At 43.1% G+C, this 18,255-nt stretch overlaps 2 protein-coding genes across 6 annotated transcripts in view; one reads left to right on the forward strand and one right to left on the reverse strand.

Moving 5' to 3' along the window:
* The window catches only part of dpf1 (D4, zinc and double PHD fingers family 1), a 43,871-nt gene extending 38,794 nt beyond the window's left edge, over nucleotides 1-5,077 (reverse strand). For 3 of the 5 annotated variants that reach the window (XR_005070629.1, XM_037074152.1, XM_037074114.1), the window contains exon 1: nucleotides 3,273-5,077. Coding sequence is in view for 4 of the 5 variants with exons in the window: in XM_037074152.1 (XP_036930047.1) it covers nucleotides 3,273-3,385 (113 nt within the window). In the remaining variant the exon portion in view is untranslated. Of the gene's footprint in view, nucleotides 1-2,664; nucleotides 2,764-2,825; nucleotides 3,215-3,272 lie in introns of those variants that run through there. The other 2 variants (XM_037074141.1, XM_037074131.1) reach the window with 2 other exon arrangements.
* Nucleotides 5,078-5,196: 119 nt separating this feature from the next.
* si:ch211-11n16.2 (zinc finger FYVE domain-containing protein 1) lies at nucleotides 5,197-15,314 on the forward strand. Its single transcript, XM_037074101.1, has 12 exons — nucleotides 5,197-5,436; nucleotides 6,241-6,522; nucleotides 7,264-7,486; nucleotides 7,617-7,834; nucleotides 7,991-8,097; nucleotides 9,275-9,383; nucleotides 9,608-9,705; nucleotides 9,785-9,902; nucleotides 10,512-10,682; nucleotides 10,896-11,088; nucleotides 13,256-13,354; nucleotides 13,694-15,314. The coding sequence occupies exons 1-12, from the start codon at nucleotides 5,320-5,322 to the stop codon at nucleotides 13,924-13,926; spliced, it is 1,968 nt and encodes a 655-aa protein (XP_036929996.1). The 5' UTR covers nucleotides 5,197-5,319; the 3' UTR covers nucleotides 13,927-15,314.
* The last annotated feature ends 2,941 nt before the right edge of the window (nucleotides 15,315-18,255 follow it).

An 18,255-nucleotide genomic window follows, 5' to 3' on the forward strand; every position in this document is an offset into this window, starting at 1 on the left:
CATGCTTTGATTCACAATGTAAAGAACCAGGGTGGAGGGGGGGAGGGCGGGGGAGGGGGTGGGTGGTTGAGGGTAAGCGACTTGGAGGGCTCAGATGGTTTGAGGCTGAAAAAGAAGGAAAATGGGAAAAAAAAAAAAAAAAAAAAACAAGGAGAGAGAAAGAGATGGCGAGCGAGACAGGGAGGAAATGGCTGAACAAAAGGGAGATGGGCGAGAGAAGGAGTGATGGATGGAGAAAGTGATGAAGAAGGAGGGAGGGAACGTGGGAGACGGGGCAGCAGGGGTGATGGGAGGACAGGGAGGGAATAAGAGGAGAGGAGAGGAGGAGCAGAGAAAGAGAGATTAAGCTAGTCTCTAATCCAGTGGAGGGAGAGAGAGAGAGAGAGAGAGAGAGAGAGAGAGAGAGAGAGAGAGAGAGAGAGAGAGCGAGAGAGGGCTGGTAGAGAAATGCCCAGTAGATTCATTGCACACAAATGAACCTTCCACTGTACTTCCAACCACACACACATACACACATACACACACACTGGTTATCACACTGCATTGTACACAGCAAGTCTCGGCTGGGTGATGGGCAACAATCGTCACTGGTGTGCGCTCAGCCACCCTATTAGTAGGGACAAAAACTGCACAAAAATCCTGCCCGTTGTTTGGCCTCTAATTTGTGAGACAGTTTGTTTTGTGGACATGCTAATTACCAGGACTTGTTTCCAAAGCGCGGTAAATGGAGCGCAGTTAAAACAGCACCGCGGAAGCATGGCAGCCATACGGCAGGTGAGATTTTAAAGGCAGCGTTGATTTCCTGCGGCCCTGTGCAACAGATACCTTCAGCTTTGCTGCCGCTCAGAGAGTCAGGTGTGTGACAGCATCCGTGCAGGACCCAATCCTGTCGATTGGGGTGAGTCCACAGGATACCAACAGACTACTGCCCTGTGCCAACAGATACAGGAGTATCTGCCACCGTACCACCAGACTACAGAGCAGCTCCTTACCCTCGGGCTGTCAACTCGTCCTCAACGCTCCCCCATGAATAGTTTATTTTTGTGACTTGATTATCATTTATTCATTCGTCTTATAGCTTTTGTTTGTGTGTGTGTGTGTGTGTGTGTGTGTGTGTGTGTGTGTGTGTGTGTGTGTGTGTGTGTGTGTGTGTGTGTGAGCTAAGGGAATTACAACAAATGCCATTACACAATCTTGCGTTGTGTATGAAAAATTTAATTCATCTTTAACTTTCTCATACAACTTTGTTGCTTTGTTCCAGTGACATCACTTCCCCTCTTTTGTCTAACTTCAAGCGCTGAACCTCAACGTAAGACCACCGTGGAAAATTGGGCGCTGCAGTTCATTAGTTACACACCCCGAGCCTCTTCTTTTTAAAATTTAAATCCCTCACTTTCTGCTCCTTCTCCTCTTTCCCTCGTCCTATTCTCTCCCTGCCACCGCAACCTCATCTCCTCTCGGTCCTGGCACCACATCGGTATATATCCAATGCAAATCAGTCGATTTAATCCCCTCGACATGGTGTCAGTGAGGGCCTCTGGGAGCAATCCGGCCACACTTTGGCTCTGCTTGGGTGAGCATCACATAGAGGAGAGGAGAGTCGAGGAGAGGAGAGGAGAGGAGAGGAGGGGAGGGAAGGGAGAGGAGAGGAGAGGAGAGGAGAGGAGAGGAGAGGAGGGAAGGGAAGGGAAGGAGAGAGGAGATGAGATGAGATGAGGGGAGGGAAGAAGAGAGGAGAGGAGAGGTCCCACATTGCCTCCTGTCCACCTGTCCCTTCCTGTGCCATCATCACAACATCACTGAATAGAATCTTATTAGAATGTAATTACACCTTGGCGTAATTCATCTTGCCTGCTAAGTTTTCTGTTTCCGAGGAGTGTGCTTTGGTATGAGTAAAAACGCATTTGGCCAAAAACAACTAAAATAGCTTCACAGTCAATCGGGGCAGCGCACAGTTTGCCAGCCAGTGCCATTCCAGTTCTCCTCTCTCCTGTGAAGTGCTCTTCAAAGCAGGCACGTACGGGCCAGTCGTACACGGAATTGCACGAAATGTCGCCTGTGTCTGCCTGTCGGAGAGGCTGACAGACAGACAGACAGACAGACAGGCAGGCAGGCAGGCAGGCAGGCAGGCTGTCTGTATCCCCGCTCAGGTGAAACCTGTGCAGCATCCGCTGTGCGCCCCCGTTTTCGCACACAGGTCTGTGACTTTTCTTTGTTTCAAACTGCCTAAGCTGGATCTTTTGTGCGCCCCAAACACTCCACGGTTGTGTATTTATATTGGAGCAATTGTGTTGGGGTTTTTAGTTGTTGCTGTTGTTGTAATGTTTTCGGTGAGATCTGTGCGAGTACCCGCTGACAGACGCACATCAGCCACCTTTTTGGCCGGGAGCCCAGGCGGGCAGCAGGCGTCTGCATTCCGCTGAAACCAGTCTCAGAAAAAAAAAATCACACACACAAAAAGACCCCCGCAAAAAAAAGCTGCACAAAGAGGATCATTACGGGTGAAAGTCCATCCGTTTTAAGACCCATAAGTTAAAAATGAATGCCAGAATAAATGAATGCGGGTTTTTCTTTTTGTTTGTTTTTTTGCTTTGGGTTTGATTCCAGGCGCTGCTGGAGATGAAAGCAAGTCTCGGAGTTGGAGCCGTGCAGCAGCGTATTTACCTCAGCCTGCAGCCTGTCTCCGAGAGGTCCGGCTGGAGAGGTAACGCTGCAGCCCAAAAACCCCGAGCAGCGAGCTCCATCCTGCCTACCTGTTTACCCCCCTCTCTGTCCAAAATTTTTTTTAAAAATGAATAAATTAAATGAATATAAAATGTGCTCACAGGTACTGTAAAGCCATCTAAGCTCCCTGCCTCCCGGCCAGCCTCGCTCTCCAGCCTGGCTTTGACCGTGATCTTGGCTGGCTACGCTGGCAAGGGACATACCGGGTCACCCAAATCTACCTCCAGCATTCCTCCATATCCCTGCACACACGCTGCTGTTGGCTCAGGCAAAATAATTATACGATCGGAGCGCACAGCAATCCCCTCATGCCAAAATAAAATAAGCAGAACCGCCTCCCCCCCGCGTCAGCTTAAAAAATAGAACTTTTCTTTAAGGCTTAATCGTATCCGCTGACATTATCTCTCTCCCTATCTGTGCTGTATGCATTGCATCTATAGATGTGTCCATGCTGAGAAATATCAGGGAATTTTAAGGCTCTCAAATTGCACTGACAGCATGCACAAAAAGAAAAGGCGCAAAGCGCTCAGGAAACGTGTTGTACTTACGATTTGAGGGGGTTCTGTACCGCTGTGGCCATTTTGATATAGTATGATAGAATGCAACACTGCAGAGCCCGGTATTGTACATGTAATGTAGCAGCTATTTCAATTTCATTCATTCTCTGGGGCTGCGGCTGGAGCGGGCAGCCAATGGCAGGCGGGAGCGCTCCGTGACAGCTTTGGGGAAGTGTAGTTTTTTACGCATGTCAACATGAGACATGCCGAGGAGGGGCGCACTACAAGTACCGGCGGGGGTAGCGGTTTTAAGTGGCCCTACAGTCCCGCCTCGGACTTGTAAGGGCAAAGCCATCCCCCAGATCCGAATTTTTATTTAAGAATTAAAAAAAAAAAAAAAGAAAGAAAAGAAAAGAAAAAAAAACCGTCTACAGTTATGTGGAGGTTGGTTCGCAGGACTGTCTGTCAGTCTGAGGGTGCTACTGTCTCTTATGCAGTGCTGCTCGTGTGGATGATGAGGACGGGCTCCAGTCTGCACTGGCTTGTCCCAAAATTGCATCACATCACAGTAGTGGCAATTTGATGGATAGCCTGCATGCCACACTGAAGGCTGGTGATAAATAAATTCTAATGAGAAAATAAAATGTATGAATAATTCAGTTATTATAGTCTTCACATTCATGCATTGCAAAAGCAATCTAGATTTAGTGGTGTATGGCCCAGGTATCACTTTACCTGTTGTCATAGGGAACAACTGATATAGAAGAACAATGACAATAATATACTCATTAAGGCATTACTTAATTTCCCCTAAACATACAGCAAACATTATAGGTGGTCATCTTTATTCCACTATAGTGAAAACTTGGATGATAGATTAGATTGAAGGCTATTAACCCCTCAGCGACAAGTCTATTCAATCTAATTTAGGCTAAATTAAGAGACGTTGTGTCTGCATAACTTTACATTATGTTGATAGGCCCATGGTTAATCTTATATTATCTATGCTAGGTAGCCTCGCACTGAGCAGCTTTAATTATTCATTAATCAGGGGCGATGGGTTGGGAGTAGGCCTATAATTGATTCTTTCAGACATTTGTCTCTCATGGTTGAGCCTGGAAAAAAAGGCTGGGACCCTCTCCAATCTTCTCACCCCCTACACCCTTTAGGTGTAATTCCTTCTTCAGTTCCTTTCTTGCCCTGCTTGCATCCCGCCTTGCCTGTAAACTGTATAATTACCTTACATGCACATGGATGCCTTCTACTACAGGCCTAGTTCGACCATAAGTATTGATTTAAACTGCCCCAAACTTCAATTTAATCCTTTGCATGTGGGGAAGCGAGTAAGAGAGTGGGGAAGCAATCAAGGAAGCAATCAAGGAATTAAGTCAGGAAGGATTCAAGAAAAGGAATGAGCTCAGCCAGGACTGTACGAGCAGCAATGCTGGAATTTCTCTCTCCATGTCATGTTAGCAGCAGTGGCGCCGCTCTGAAGCCATTCAGTGACATGTGATATTTATAGATCTGTGCTAACAAATATTTAATGAACATTAGCAAGCAGCTCTAACATGGCAGCACTGCCCCAATAAAACACTCTGTCAGTTGAAAGGAAACTTTGATTTCTTGTGCAATGCTGAGATTATGAATTAGTTGGTGTTTCGTGATTTTCCGAGGTGAAAGAAATATCTGGACTTAAGAAATGTTTTTATTTGCATTATTTATCCAAGCTTCAAAAAATATGTTGCAGAAAACACACGTAACTCATGGGAATTTGAGTTTATCATCTCATCTGATTTTATGCTCTTTTTTTTTAAGCCTCTGATTTTTATTTATTTATTTATTTATTTATTTTTTTGAAGTTTATTGAATGGCAGTGCCTGTGTTATTCCGCATTTTGACCACAGGGTGGTGCTGATGTACCGGACAACACGCTGCCCAAAACGTACACACAATGCGTCTGACGTCACTGGCTGGCTCCTCCCTCAGCGGCGGCCGTACACACGCGCTCATGTTGTGATCGACAGATGAACAGCAGTCATGTTGAACTTTCGCTTTGCTTTTCGCCGCTACAGTTATGGCTTAAATAATTGACACAACGATGTCCGATATACTAATGAAAGAAATGGAGAGTATATCTATCGGCCCGGTGAAGGCGGAGGAGCGTCCCGACGGAGTCCGGAGCTTCCTGCTGGTGGATGAACTCGAGAACCTGCAGGTAAAGTTAGCTAACGTCAACAGAGCTAGCAGCTGCTAGCATGTAGCTGCTAAGCTAAGGAGAAGGGGACCACACACATTACAGTGCAAGCCACCTGAACTGTCTGTTGTCACTGACACAGCTACACTACTGATACATGAGCTCCATTAGCTCGCAAAGCACCAGGATATGTTATTCTTTTTAACGCTCCGAAATTAGCTTGTGACAAATTTGACACGCTTTCGTGATGTGACTGTAGATATCTACCCGTGACGTGCATCCTGTTTAGCCTGTAGATACGTTTTCGCTAACAAGGGCTCGTGACACCTTAAGAATACAGGTAAGAGTTGTAACAGAGGGAGGCAGAGCAGCGAATGTGTTCCTCATTCGGAAAGTCCCCGGTGAGTCATACAGCACAGCTGACCCACAGGGAGGCACCCTCTCATTGTATTGTTGTTACAGCAGTACAAAGTGCAGGCGGTAATGAATATTTATATACTCACCTGATTAGCCTGCGATGTACACACATACAGTTTGTCCTAAGAGACTTCAACGCTCAGCGGCAATGAGCACAGTCTTTATTTAAAGACATGTTTCTGCACTGGGTGTGAACGGTGTCAGAGACTGTAAGAGAAACATAACCCAGTTCTTGCCTTGGTCATATGTTAAGGCTCCTTTTCGTCCAAGACTGACTATTGTTCACACAAATTCAATAAGGTTTTCCCTTGATTCAATGAAGTCAGCGGGGTGCTTATTACATCATGTTCAGACAGCTCAGCAATCCATCCTCTGTTCATTACCGCCGCCCCCCCTTTCTCTCCCCAGGTCCGCGACGAGTCTGAATTCGTGGACAGACTCGGCTGCGGGGACACGGCAGGGGTCAAGGTCCTCTCCATCTTTGGCAACACCGGTGATGGCAAGTCCCATACCCTCAATCACATCCTGTTCGGTGGTGAGAGTGTTTTCTACACCTCCAAGTCCCCCAGTTCCTGTACGGTGGGAGTGTGGGCTGCGTATGACCCCAGCCTCAGCCTGGTCGCCCTAGATACTGAGGGCCTGCTGGGAGCGGCAGTCAATCAGAACCAGAGAATGCGGCTGCTGCTAAAGGTAATTTTGCTGGTTGGTTTTGTCGGAACTAGCAAAACATTTGATAAGATATGTTGAGGCAAATGCGATTTGTTGTGAGACAGACCAATAGGTTTTAAGCAATCATTGACAGGCCCTATACATTTTTTTAAATGTCCCTTAATTGTATTACAGTGTCTCCATAGCCTGAGGTCCAGCTCAGCATTGCCACAAGGCCTTGTGATACTCTGTGTCCACAGTATAGATGCTGCAGTCTTTTAAGATGCTTTAAGATTTTATGTGTTCAAAGTGACTAAAATGTGACACGTCTTCCTTGTGAACTTCTCTCTATGCTTATACTTGGACAGGGTTACTTAGGGTAACGTATACTTATGAGAAGATTGTTGGTACTTTCACAAATATTAACAGAGTGATATTTTTGAAAACCATCAGTAATGATTAAGTGGGTAAAGGCAAGTATTAGAATAAGTAGAACAGTCTGTGAAGTGCAGAAAATGTAATCACTTTCCTGTAATTCAGCCTTTAAAACCAGGAAAAGACAACACATATGACATGTCAAGATATAACGATATCAAAAATCTAAAATAATGTACAGTTGCATATCATGATAACTTTATCATAATGAGTTATTGACCAGCCCAAGCTTGCACTGTAATTTCACCACACGTGTTGCTTTTTTAGTAAATGTTATAGATGTTACTTCTGTCTTAGCTCTCTCTATATATACATATATATACATATATGTACTCTCTCGTTTTCCAGGTATTGGCGGTGTCTGATATTGTAGTGTATCGCACACGGGCAGAGCGCCTCCACAACGACATGTTCCTGTTCCTGAGCAGCGCCTCAGGGGCCTACCTGAAGCATTTCACCCCGGAGCTCAGGGCCCTCTCCAGCCGCTGTGGTCTAGACGTGCCCCTTTCCTCTCTTGGGCCAGCCGTTATTGTCTTTCAGGAGACGACACACACCCAGTTGCTTGGTCATGGTAGGGGAGGGTATTACACTGAATTGCATGCGTGCACTTTAAATGATCACAAACACACACCTCAGTTTTAATCTCTTCTTCAATGGTCACTGCGGTTCACCTAAAGATTCTTTGCTTTTTCTCCCCATAGATTCTAAGGTGGCTGGCCACGCTGACACACTGCTCCAGAAGCGTTTTCACGACCTGGGTTTGGGGACACAGGCCTTTAGCTCAGTGCAGTATGTAGGCACTCAGACCATCACACCTCCCACTGACTACAGCAGGTTGCTTGAAGCCGTCAAGCAGCAAGTCAAGAACACTCACACACGCTCCCCTCGTCAGCCCGGGATAGTGTTTCATGCTCTGGAAGTAAGTGGTGGAAGAAGTGGAATTCTAGATAAATCTAACAGGGAGCTCACAAATGTTTTGCTCAATGTTAGTCTTGTGGTCTCCACTCCTATTTTGTTTCCTAGCCCGTTTTGTCCTCTCTCATCCTTCTTTGGCTTCCTTGTTATGTTTCCTTAGGCACTAAGTGAGCGTTTCTGTGGGGAACTGTCAGATGACAAGATGACCCCATACTCCTTCTTTCCAGACGAGTACTTCACCTGCTCTGCTGTGTGCCTCAGCTGCAAGTAAGTTTCAAATGGCTACTCAGTTTCTTTTTTTTGTCATCAGTCTTTCTCCATTCCAGATGTTCAGTTGGAGTCAACAAACAAATAAATCAGGTCATATTGTCATCAACGAGGCATTTTACTCTTTTATACCAGTGGAAAGTTAAAATTCTCATTGCATATGGTGCTCAGTGCATTCTCATTTGGTTCCCAAATCCCTTTTCATAGCTTTTAGATAAGATTAAAAGTATGTAGATGCAAACTTAATATTATATTGGAAAAAATCAATGGGATGAAAATAATCCCTATATTATGTCAAACTTTATTTTAGATAACTAACAAACCTGGGATTATTTTAATCTTATTTTAATATTGAGCTCCAAATCTTACAGTTCTCCTATGTTGGAGACTGTATGAGCAGCCCTTTTCTCCTCTTCTTCCCTGTCATTCATTTAGCCTTGAAGACTTGGAAACAGGTGAGATGGTCATTTGGACTAAAAGCATTTTTTACTCTATTGTCAGTCTCCCCATGGTCAAAACCTCAGCATTTGCAGGTTCTTGTTCTGCATCCCTTGAAATGTTATTTCCGTTTATGTATTTCTTTTGGTTTGTATTTGTTATACAGTTTTTTTGGGGAAAAAACATATGCAATCCAGATTATTATTCACAGCAGTCTGAGGTCTGTTTAGTAGGGATCTTGAAGGTTTTTGTCCAAATGTAATTTTATTTACTTAAAACACTAGTTTTTTAGGGAGCTAGGGAACATCCCTCCTCAGAATCTTCATGCAGTATTTAAAGGCTTTTATACCCAGATGGAAACATAAACACACAGAACTCTTCTAGTTGTCTCTGTCTGAATCACTGAGCTGGAATTGATTCCCTTAAAGCAGAAATCTGTTGTTGTTCTTGTGGACGTTAACTGTCTCCCCACTGGGACGCATAAAACCTGATGTGTTTTCCATATTTTTGGAAAGGGAAAATGTGAGTCCCCCTATTCTTTGTGTGTCCTCGTCATGGAAAGATGAGAGAAGTGTGAGTGAGTGTGAGAAATCACAAAAGTGGTTCCGAAGGGATTCAGTCCTGGATTAATGGACGGTACACATCCTTCAGACTTTTATAAAAGATCCCCCCGTCACCGACTGATCATCACTGTCTGTCATGTTGGATTGAAACGTTTGGTTTTCTGTCTCGTCTCCAGCATTCGGTGTAAAAATGGAATGAACCATCTGAGAGACAGGGTCCCCCACTCGGCTGATGGACTGTGCCAGTATGCACACCAGTACAACAACAAGGTCCTCATCTGTAAGGTAAGACTGACCCTGTCTGCTAGTTCAGGTTCAGTGGGACCCAGTTCAAAATGTAATGTTGATAATTTGGTTCCAGCTTTTGTGCTGCTTTTCCTAATGATGTGTTTTGTTCCCTTGACAATCTACTGATCATCCTTTACATGCTGTTCTCAAAAAAATAACACATACATTTTTTTCAAGCATTTTTTAAATGATTTACTGTGTGTTATGTCTCATGTGTCCAGCGGTGCTATGAAGGAGGCAGGGAGGTGATTGTCATCCCCAAGACGTCAGCTTCCAATGAAAACCCATGGTTTGGACTTGCCAAATATGCCTGGTCAGGGTACGTGATCCCACACACACACACCTTTTTATTGCCTTTCATCCAGCCATCTCATGTTATCTCTCCACCTCCCTCTCAGCTATGTGTTGGAGTGTGCTAGCTGTGGTGTAATCTACCGCAGCAGACAGTACTGGATGGGCAACCAGGACCCTGAGAGCAGCGTGGTGCGATCTGAGGTCAAGCATGTCTGGGAGGGGGTGAGTACTCCACCTTTCTCCAGTTTCTGGTTCCATTACAAAAGTGCTGAGTAGTGAACTGTTTGTTAAGGCATCTGTTGGATGAGATTATGCAGAGTTAGCTTGCATAGCCATTAGAGCTGAAAGAAATAATTGATTACTTGTCAACTGTTAAATTAATGACCATATATTTTGATTATCAAGCAAAGTTCTCTGATTCCAGTTCCTCAAATGTGAATGTTTTCTGGTTTCTTTACTCCTCCATGACATTCAACTGTATATCTTTGGGATGTGGACAAAACAAGAAGGTTTTATGTTGGGCTTTGGGTAACACTGATTGAGTTAAGACACTGACACACTGACAAGACAACATCTTGCATTAAGTTTGGTGTGCAGTTATCTTCACCTTAGAGACCGAGATCCCACCACTGATATATTTGAAGCATTTATCACTGCTCCCGGGGGAGTCATTTATTGGTTGATTATTAATTAATTGATTTTTCAATCAATCTAATTTCTCCAACCGAGTTCTCTGAGTTCCTCTCTCCTTCACTTCTCTCATTTAATATAAAACTATGTGCACTCCTTGTTTAAGTTTGTGCATTTTTTCACCCCTCTTCATTCTTTCAGTCGGACATGTTTCTATCGTCCCATCAAAACGCGGCCCAGAGGGTACTGGATGGGATGAACTACATGATCCAGTCAGTGTCAGAGTACAGCACAGGCCCCACTAAAGCTGTCACTGCCTGGCTCACTGATCAGGTAGCGCCACCATACTGGAGACCCAACACAGAGATCACTGTGAGTATGAATAGCTGAAGTCGAGAACAAACACTGCAAAACCATTCAGATAACAAGGATTACTGCTGAAATTCACATCTCTCATTTGGGAAATTTTGAAGAAAAAAAACACACTGAAGTTTGACATCTTTGAACAGACTGTTCACTTAGTGCCTGCACTAAGACTGTTAGCATGTCTTTCCTTCCATCATTGGATCCTCCTCTCCCCATCAGGCATGTCATGGCTGTGAGAAGGTGTTCGCAGAGGCAGAAAGGAAACACCACTGTCGATCATGCGGCGAGGGTTTCTGCCATCCCTGCTCCAGCCACAGGATGCCCGTGCCAGAGAGAGGCTGGGGCAGCGGTCCTGTCAGGGTGTGTAAGGCCTGCTACCGACAGGGAGGACCAGCTGACACCAACAGCCAGGGTGAGACACCTCCAACCAGTGGATGTATAAGAAATGATCATAAATGTGTTCAGTTGATTTACAGACAGTCATATAGCCATAGCTCTGAATGTTTAAAGGGACAGTGCACACTGAAATCAAAATTAAACATTTTCCTCTTACCTCTAGAGCTATTTATACATCAAGATTGTTTTGGTGTAATAGCCAAGTTTGGAGATAACGGCCATAGAGATATCTGCCTGTTCTCAAATATGAAGAAGCTTAGATAGCACTCAGCTTGTGGTGCCAAAAATACTTTTGAAAAACACAACAGCAATCTCTCTTTTCACAAATCATGACCTGGGGCCTCGTTATTAACATTGCATACGCACAAAAGAAGGTATACGGAACTTTTTCGTAATTATAAATAACAAACATGATGGGTGAAGTGCAGTCCTCCAACAGAGGACCCATGCGTATGCACATAAACTGGAGAAATAAGAAACTGCAACTCTGATGGCAGAAGGATATAACAGAGACAGTTTGAATTTGAGACCTATGTGTAAAATAAATCGGAAACATGACTCCTTACCTATAATATGTGAGGGGTTTATGTGCAAATGCAAATAGAATCTGATCCATCCAACAACTGTTTGACAAATACACACACAAACAAACAAAACAGGATTTCATGATTTCAAACTAAGATGTATTTTGAAGCATGATAACCCCTTTAAAAATGTTGTAGCAATTAATCAATACTTCATGTAATGTGATTTATTGTCATGAAAAATAACATAGAATAGGAGGAATTAAGTTTCAGCTGATGTTTGTAGATACAATTTCATCGTTTCATATATTTTTATCATCTGTTCATTGTGCTGAGCTTTTGGTGAGATAATGGTCCACTGGTTATCAGTTTCAAACAGCATAATTATAATATCAATATATTTCAACGTACAGCTTCACAGTCACATTAAACAAGTCCTATTTCTTTCCACTTATCCCGCTGACCACTTGCAGTGTGATGGCGATGTAATGCTGGACGCGTTCAGCATTTAGCTTGCATGTTCAGCTACAGCACCAACACTCAGCAACTTAAAATGATAGAAACTATATAGTTTATTTGTGTAAACAAATGTTTGAACACAACTTAAATGTGAATGGTGATCTCATTCAAACTAGGGAAGAATGATGACACTACCTGAGTCATAGTCCGTCTTTCACAACAGTGTCCCGCTCCACCCCGACTTCACTCAGAAGGGATTCTCTGCTAATTCCTGCCAGTTTCTCATGGAGGTGGGCGGGCTGCGCATCCTCCTTCCTCTACACCTTGGCTGTGCGCTTTTGGCATCCTGTTTATGTCAGACAACTTTTTTTTTTTCTTTATGCCGTCAGTGTGAATGAAAATTAATTAGAGCCATTTCACTTACTATTTACAGGAAAGTGTGGCTGTTACATAGGGCCAGCAAAAGGGATATTTTATTGGATGGTGATTTATAAAGGGAAACCGGCATTAAACATGCATGCTCAGAATATTTTTTATCCATAAACGCATGTTTCATCTGATGCCAGCTTTTTATGTGACTCTTACACACAGGCCCCTGGTTGCTCAAAATAATCAACAGAATTTGTTGTGAGCAATTTAATGTAGTAATGTGTTTCTTTCCACAGATTTAACTGTGAAGTTAAAGGGAGCGTGAATCTACTCATGAATGAGAGGCTTGTGATAGTGTGGGATGTAAACGTTAATGGCGCTGTCCTTGGCTGAGCTCTAACAAAAGCTAGCTTTGTTAGCTGGCTTTGTTAGCTAGTCTCTTGTCCATTACAAGATGCACACTTCCTCCTGCACAATGATATGGAAAGAAAATAGTTCCTGTGGAACTGCTAACAACAAGGTCTGTAGAATATCTTGAGTAACCAGGTGATGATTTCTGAAACTTTTCTGCCGAGTTTTGAGCACCACAAGCCAAGTGCCAGCTAATCCCATTATATTTAAGAGAGGACAGAAATTTTGAAAAAATACCAAAACAATCTAAATACATAAATACCGGTACAGGTGAGAGGAAAAACACGTATCTTTGACTTGGGATGAAATATCTTTAAGAGATTCAGACTCCAGACTGCACTGTGGGAAAAGAAAAACATTTTCTTGTACATGTGTCTATTTCCTTCTCTCACACGTGTAAATACTCTTTCTTTTTTTCAGTGTGTAAGGTGGAGCCTCGTGGTCTGATAGCTCGCAGGGTGACAGAGGTGGCCCAGTCTACACTGGACATGGTCACCACAGCTGTCGACTACCCTCTCTGTGAGTGCAGCTGCATTTTACTGTACACATTTTGCGAGTCCGCTGCAGCTGGTTGCACATTATCTCTGTGTCAAACAGCTTTTGATGAGTCAGATGGTTGAGCATGATTGTAATTAGCAATTATTTATTATTTTTACAGTGCAAAGATGTGTCTTCGCCTCGTGAGTCACCAATGGCATCACTGGCTGCAAATGTCTTTTCAAATGTAGCAAATGTTTCTTTGTTATTTAAAATTAAGTGCCCAAAAAATAGAGGAAACCAAAAGTCAGTTCCTTATGATGATAAATAGAGGTTTCAAAGAATTTTCTGTTCACACATGGATATTTTCATTGCCTCCAGGTTTTGTGAAGGATGTGGCTCGGCCAGATTACTGGGTTCCTGACCAAGAAATCACTCAGTGCCACCAGTGCTCTAAAACCTTCACCCCGGCAATGTCCAAGCACCACTGCAGGGCCTGTGGACAGGGTGTGTGTGGCCGCTGCTCCACACACAACAGGCCTGTGCCCTCCCGAGGCTGGGACCACCCAGTCAGAGTGTGTGACAGCTGCCACGCCCGCACGGATAGTCTTTGAGCTTTGTTTTATAACCAGGTGAACTTCTCAAAGTGCACTCGGTCTTCCTCAGTTGATCCACAAAAACACTGTGAGTCCTGCCACTGCTGCTCCAAGAGAATGTGGAGGATTAATCATACAGCACTAAATGGCAGAAATGGAATCAGCCATGGCTTGGTGTGAAAAGACAAGATGTTTTGAAGCTTAAAATGGTCTACACCTGGGCCTGGCGTTTTATCTCATCTCATCTGCCTTCTTTGACCAACTAATTCCACAAGAGCTATCAGGTAAAGCTCACTGCAGTCCCTCTGCACCAGTCAAACTCCTCTATAAACAAGCTGGACAAATGGAAAGTTGGACGTTGGATTTTAATGTGGACATGTATTTGAAACTCAAGACATGACACTCTTAACTGTCATTATAACAGCAGAGCCTGTACTCTTATCTCCACTCAAGTGTGTTTTTCCTTGTTGATTTGTGTTTGCACAGGCCTGCAACATGCTGCCTATTCTTAATTTGAACTATTTGTTCAGTCACAAGGGTGCACTGCGAATGGCAGGAGGTTTTTAAGTTTAAGGGATATTTCTAACATCTCAGCTACCTGTCTTTGCACAGCCCTAAGAAAAGTAGAGACTGTGAGGCGATTTTTGTTTTTAACCCCCCCCCCGAGCTATCTCTCTCTCTGAGGTCTGAAAATTAGAGACAGATGGGTAAACACAAAGTATTTCAGACTTCTGGAAAACTTTGTGTGCATGTGTGTGTGACTGTTCACTCTGCCCAAAATTAGACGTGAGATGGGGAAACAGGAGCTACAGCAGCGTGTGCCTTCATCGGAATCTTGATTCCTTTTTCAGCCTCTTCCATATCTGCAAGGAGTAATCAGATTATTGTGCCTAATACAGAGCAATGAAATTTACAGCCTCTGATCTAGCTCTTACAGTTGTATCTACGATATGGTGACATGAATAGGGAAATAAAATCTGTAGCACATTATAGACATTCCAACGTATGGATATAATAGCTGTGTATTGATGTAGATGTACCTTCCTGATGCTATTATAGAAGATGGGCACTCTCTTGAGCCACTGATGCTTCAAAAGAAAACTCTTGATGTAATAAATACACTGGCACTAGACTGAATAATTGAGTTGTTTTGATATTTTGAACAGCACTCAAATCAGTTGCAGTTTGCAAATTATAAACATGTAGATGGATAATCACACTCTGTGTTCAAGGGAGTTTCTCTGCGTAACAAACTGTAACATACTGGATGCATTAATGCCATTCTCCTCTTTGTCTAGAAATAATCAATTCAGTTTTAACAAGGTTTTCCAGTGAAATCTAGCAATTGACAATCGGCGATTTTCTTTCATAAATGATGCTCGTCCAAATAAAGAAAATAAGGAAAGTCTTGTGTCTCTGGGAATATGTGTTGCCCCCTCTCTCTCCATAATCTCTCCCTAATACCCTTTCATGCTTTTCCTGCATGGACAGGTATTAAACGTTGTTGCCGGATTAATTACATGACAGCACAAAGACAATGTGGCAATGTAAAAAGAAGAACATACATGATGGAATAATGATTAGAAATGGTGTCTGTCTGATCGTGAGACTGAAATCTGCCGATATCAACCAGCAGGCGTAGAACTGCTGTTCGCATAGTAACATCTTCATGAAAGTCCAACACACATCTTCATATGTTGTTATATGGTTAAATGAAAAAAATGACAATAAGTAGCTGAAGACATAAACTAGAAAACAGGCAGAATGATGAGGATGGGTAAGAGGGGACATGGAGAGAGGGGTACCTGATGACTGCTTTGTGGCTTAGACTGGAATTGCTTTATAGATAAGATGATATTTCATGGGGTCACTTTTTTGTGGGGGCTAAATCTTGTTCCCGTTTTTCTGTTTGATCCCTGAGCATAAAAGTACATTTTTCCCCGTCCCAGCATTTGTTCTGTCGTTGAAAGCCATGAGTTCGGTTCTGGAGGATTTGGCTGTTTCCACGTCCTTGGTCGTCACATGCAATATATTAAAAGAGATGTTAAATCAGCCGATTTGATCTTTCCTAGTATATTAACGCCAAATTAATAAAGAGGTTCTTTAAACTCAAAAATATATCACATATCGCCAGCAACTATTGACATGTCTGACACGCTGATAAAGGAAAACAGAAAGAGAGTGAAAGGATTATGCTTGTCTTCTATGCAGCCTAATCAACAACACTTCAGTTCTGTCTACTTTTTTTTTAAAACTGATAAATATCAGGGAGTTAGTTAGCTAATTGTATGCAGAATGTAGTAATACTGTGCTGCTATAAGTTATTTTTGTTTAATCAGATTTTCCCAGTGCTCATAAAACTGTTTTTTTGTTTTTTTTTTACTGGCATTACTTTCGAGGCTTGTGGCTGTGGGTGGTGCTTATTCCTTTGTTTTCAAATCAAAGCCTCATATTAAATAGTTTAAAGTCTCTCTTTTCCATTTCCAGCCACAGTAAATATATTTTATTTCATTGTCATCTAATCAAAGACAAAGAATCTGGATCCAAAGTCCACTTGGTGCACAGTGTGTGTTCTCTATAGTTTCCCTCTTCTAGCATGAAGGCCCTTTCAGTCAGGCTCCATATGCCCACTTGTGTTTTAGTCTGCCGAGATGAACTGATCTTTGAGCACAAGTAGGTGTCGCAGGTGGTCCGTGAGGTTTTTGAAATGACTATCTTGTCTTCATTTATCGATAAGCTCCAGTCCGTTAACTAATTCTCCAGCAATGTTGGATCTTCTTGTTTTCGGGCCTTGTGCCTTTCATTTCTTGTCCTGCGCCCTTTCAGTGAGTTTAGGTGCTGCAGTAGCTCAAACTGCATCTCTCCCTCACACCTGTTTGAAATTGTGTTGTATACCTTTTGTTGTATTTTCCCCTTAGTGCACATATGTGATCGGCCACCAGCAGAATCGCTGGTAAGGCTGCTGAGGTGACATATGTACATACAGATCTCTCTTACGACCTCTGGTCCAAGGTTATCTAAAGCCCCTGGTCCCTGATGTCCAGCGCTCTAATGGATTGCTGACTGATATCCATGACTCCGTGCTCATTTCCATCACAAACTGATTATGCAAGCCTAAATTGGCTTAAGCCTCACAAACTATATGAACATGTGGAGGCGACAGAGAAAAGGAGAGCCAGTAACGTCTGCAGTCTGCAGGCTCTATTTTTACGGTATGGCATACATCACAGTAAATAGCATTCTAAATGAAGGATGTGACATAACAGATTTGAGGTAAATAAGCATGAAATGATGCGGTTCTATAAATATAACCTCCTCTCACTCACTGTTGGCTTTGAGGTGCTCATCATCCGTAGATCATAGTCTCCTTTTAATTTACCTCCACAGCACAAATCTGCTCTGTGCTCATTCTTCCACTGTAGAGCAGCCACACTTAAAAGTTACCGGGCTGTAAAACTGATTTAGTGCGAAAGCGTAGCCGTAGAAAGGGAGCACACATGCTGAAGTTTAGCAGAAAGGTTGTTCTGGTGTTGGTGTGGACAGGCGGAGGTTTTGACTGAGTGACTCTGGTGCTGCTACAGATAAATTACATCGGCCCGTGTGTCTGCTGCGCCGCTGTTATGGTGTGTGGTCCCTCAAGCCGCTGTGGAAAAATCCGTCATGGAGCATGAGTTTGAGCAAGCCAGCCAGTGAGGCTGTTTAGTTTTCTCCACAGACCTCTGTGCGAGGCCTGGTGGCTACTGGAATAGGTTGGAAACCAACACATGATTTGATTGTTATGTGCTCGCCATCTGTCAGCGTCCTGTGGAAGGTTTATAATTTGATATATCAGAGAGCTGAGGAGAGAGAGACCCTGCACATAATTTGTTTACAGTTTTAAATAATATCATGACCACCGAGTTAGAAGATATTGGTGATGTTCAACGCTTTTCTTTAGTCGCATATTGTAATATGCACAGTATTTGTTGTTGTGATTTTGTGCTGGAGATGTGTTGTGAGAGCTGGCTCAGGGCTAGAGCCAGCGTCTTGTCATCGGAAGGTTGCCGATTTGACTCCCCTGGTCTGCATGTCAATGTGTCATTGGGCAAGATACTGAACCCCAAACTGCTCCTGATGTGCTGGTTGGCACCTTGCATGGTCCATGTAGGTTGCTATGGAAAAGACTGTCTGCTAAATGCCCTAAAATGGTCAGTTTCCTATACTTAGTCTGCACCTTTTTTCTCTTTCAACAAATCTTAAAGCCTTTATATATATATATATATATATATATATATATATATATATATATATATATATATATATATATATATATATATATATATATATATATATATATATATATATATA

This window comes from Acanthopagrus latus, chromosome 2, assembly GCF_904848185.1.
Source record: "Acanthopagrus latus isolate v.2019 chromosome 2, fAcaLat1.1, whole genome shotgun sequence".
Lineage (NCBI taxonomy): Eukaryota > Metazoa > Chordata > Actinopteri > Spariformes > Sparidae > Acanthopagrus > Acanthopagrus latus.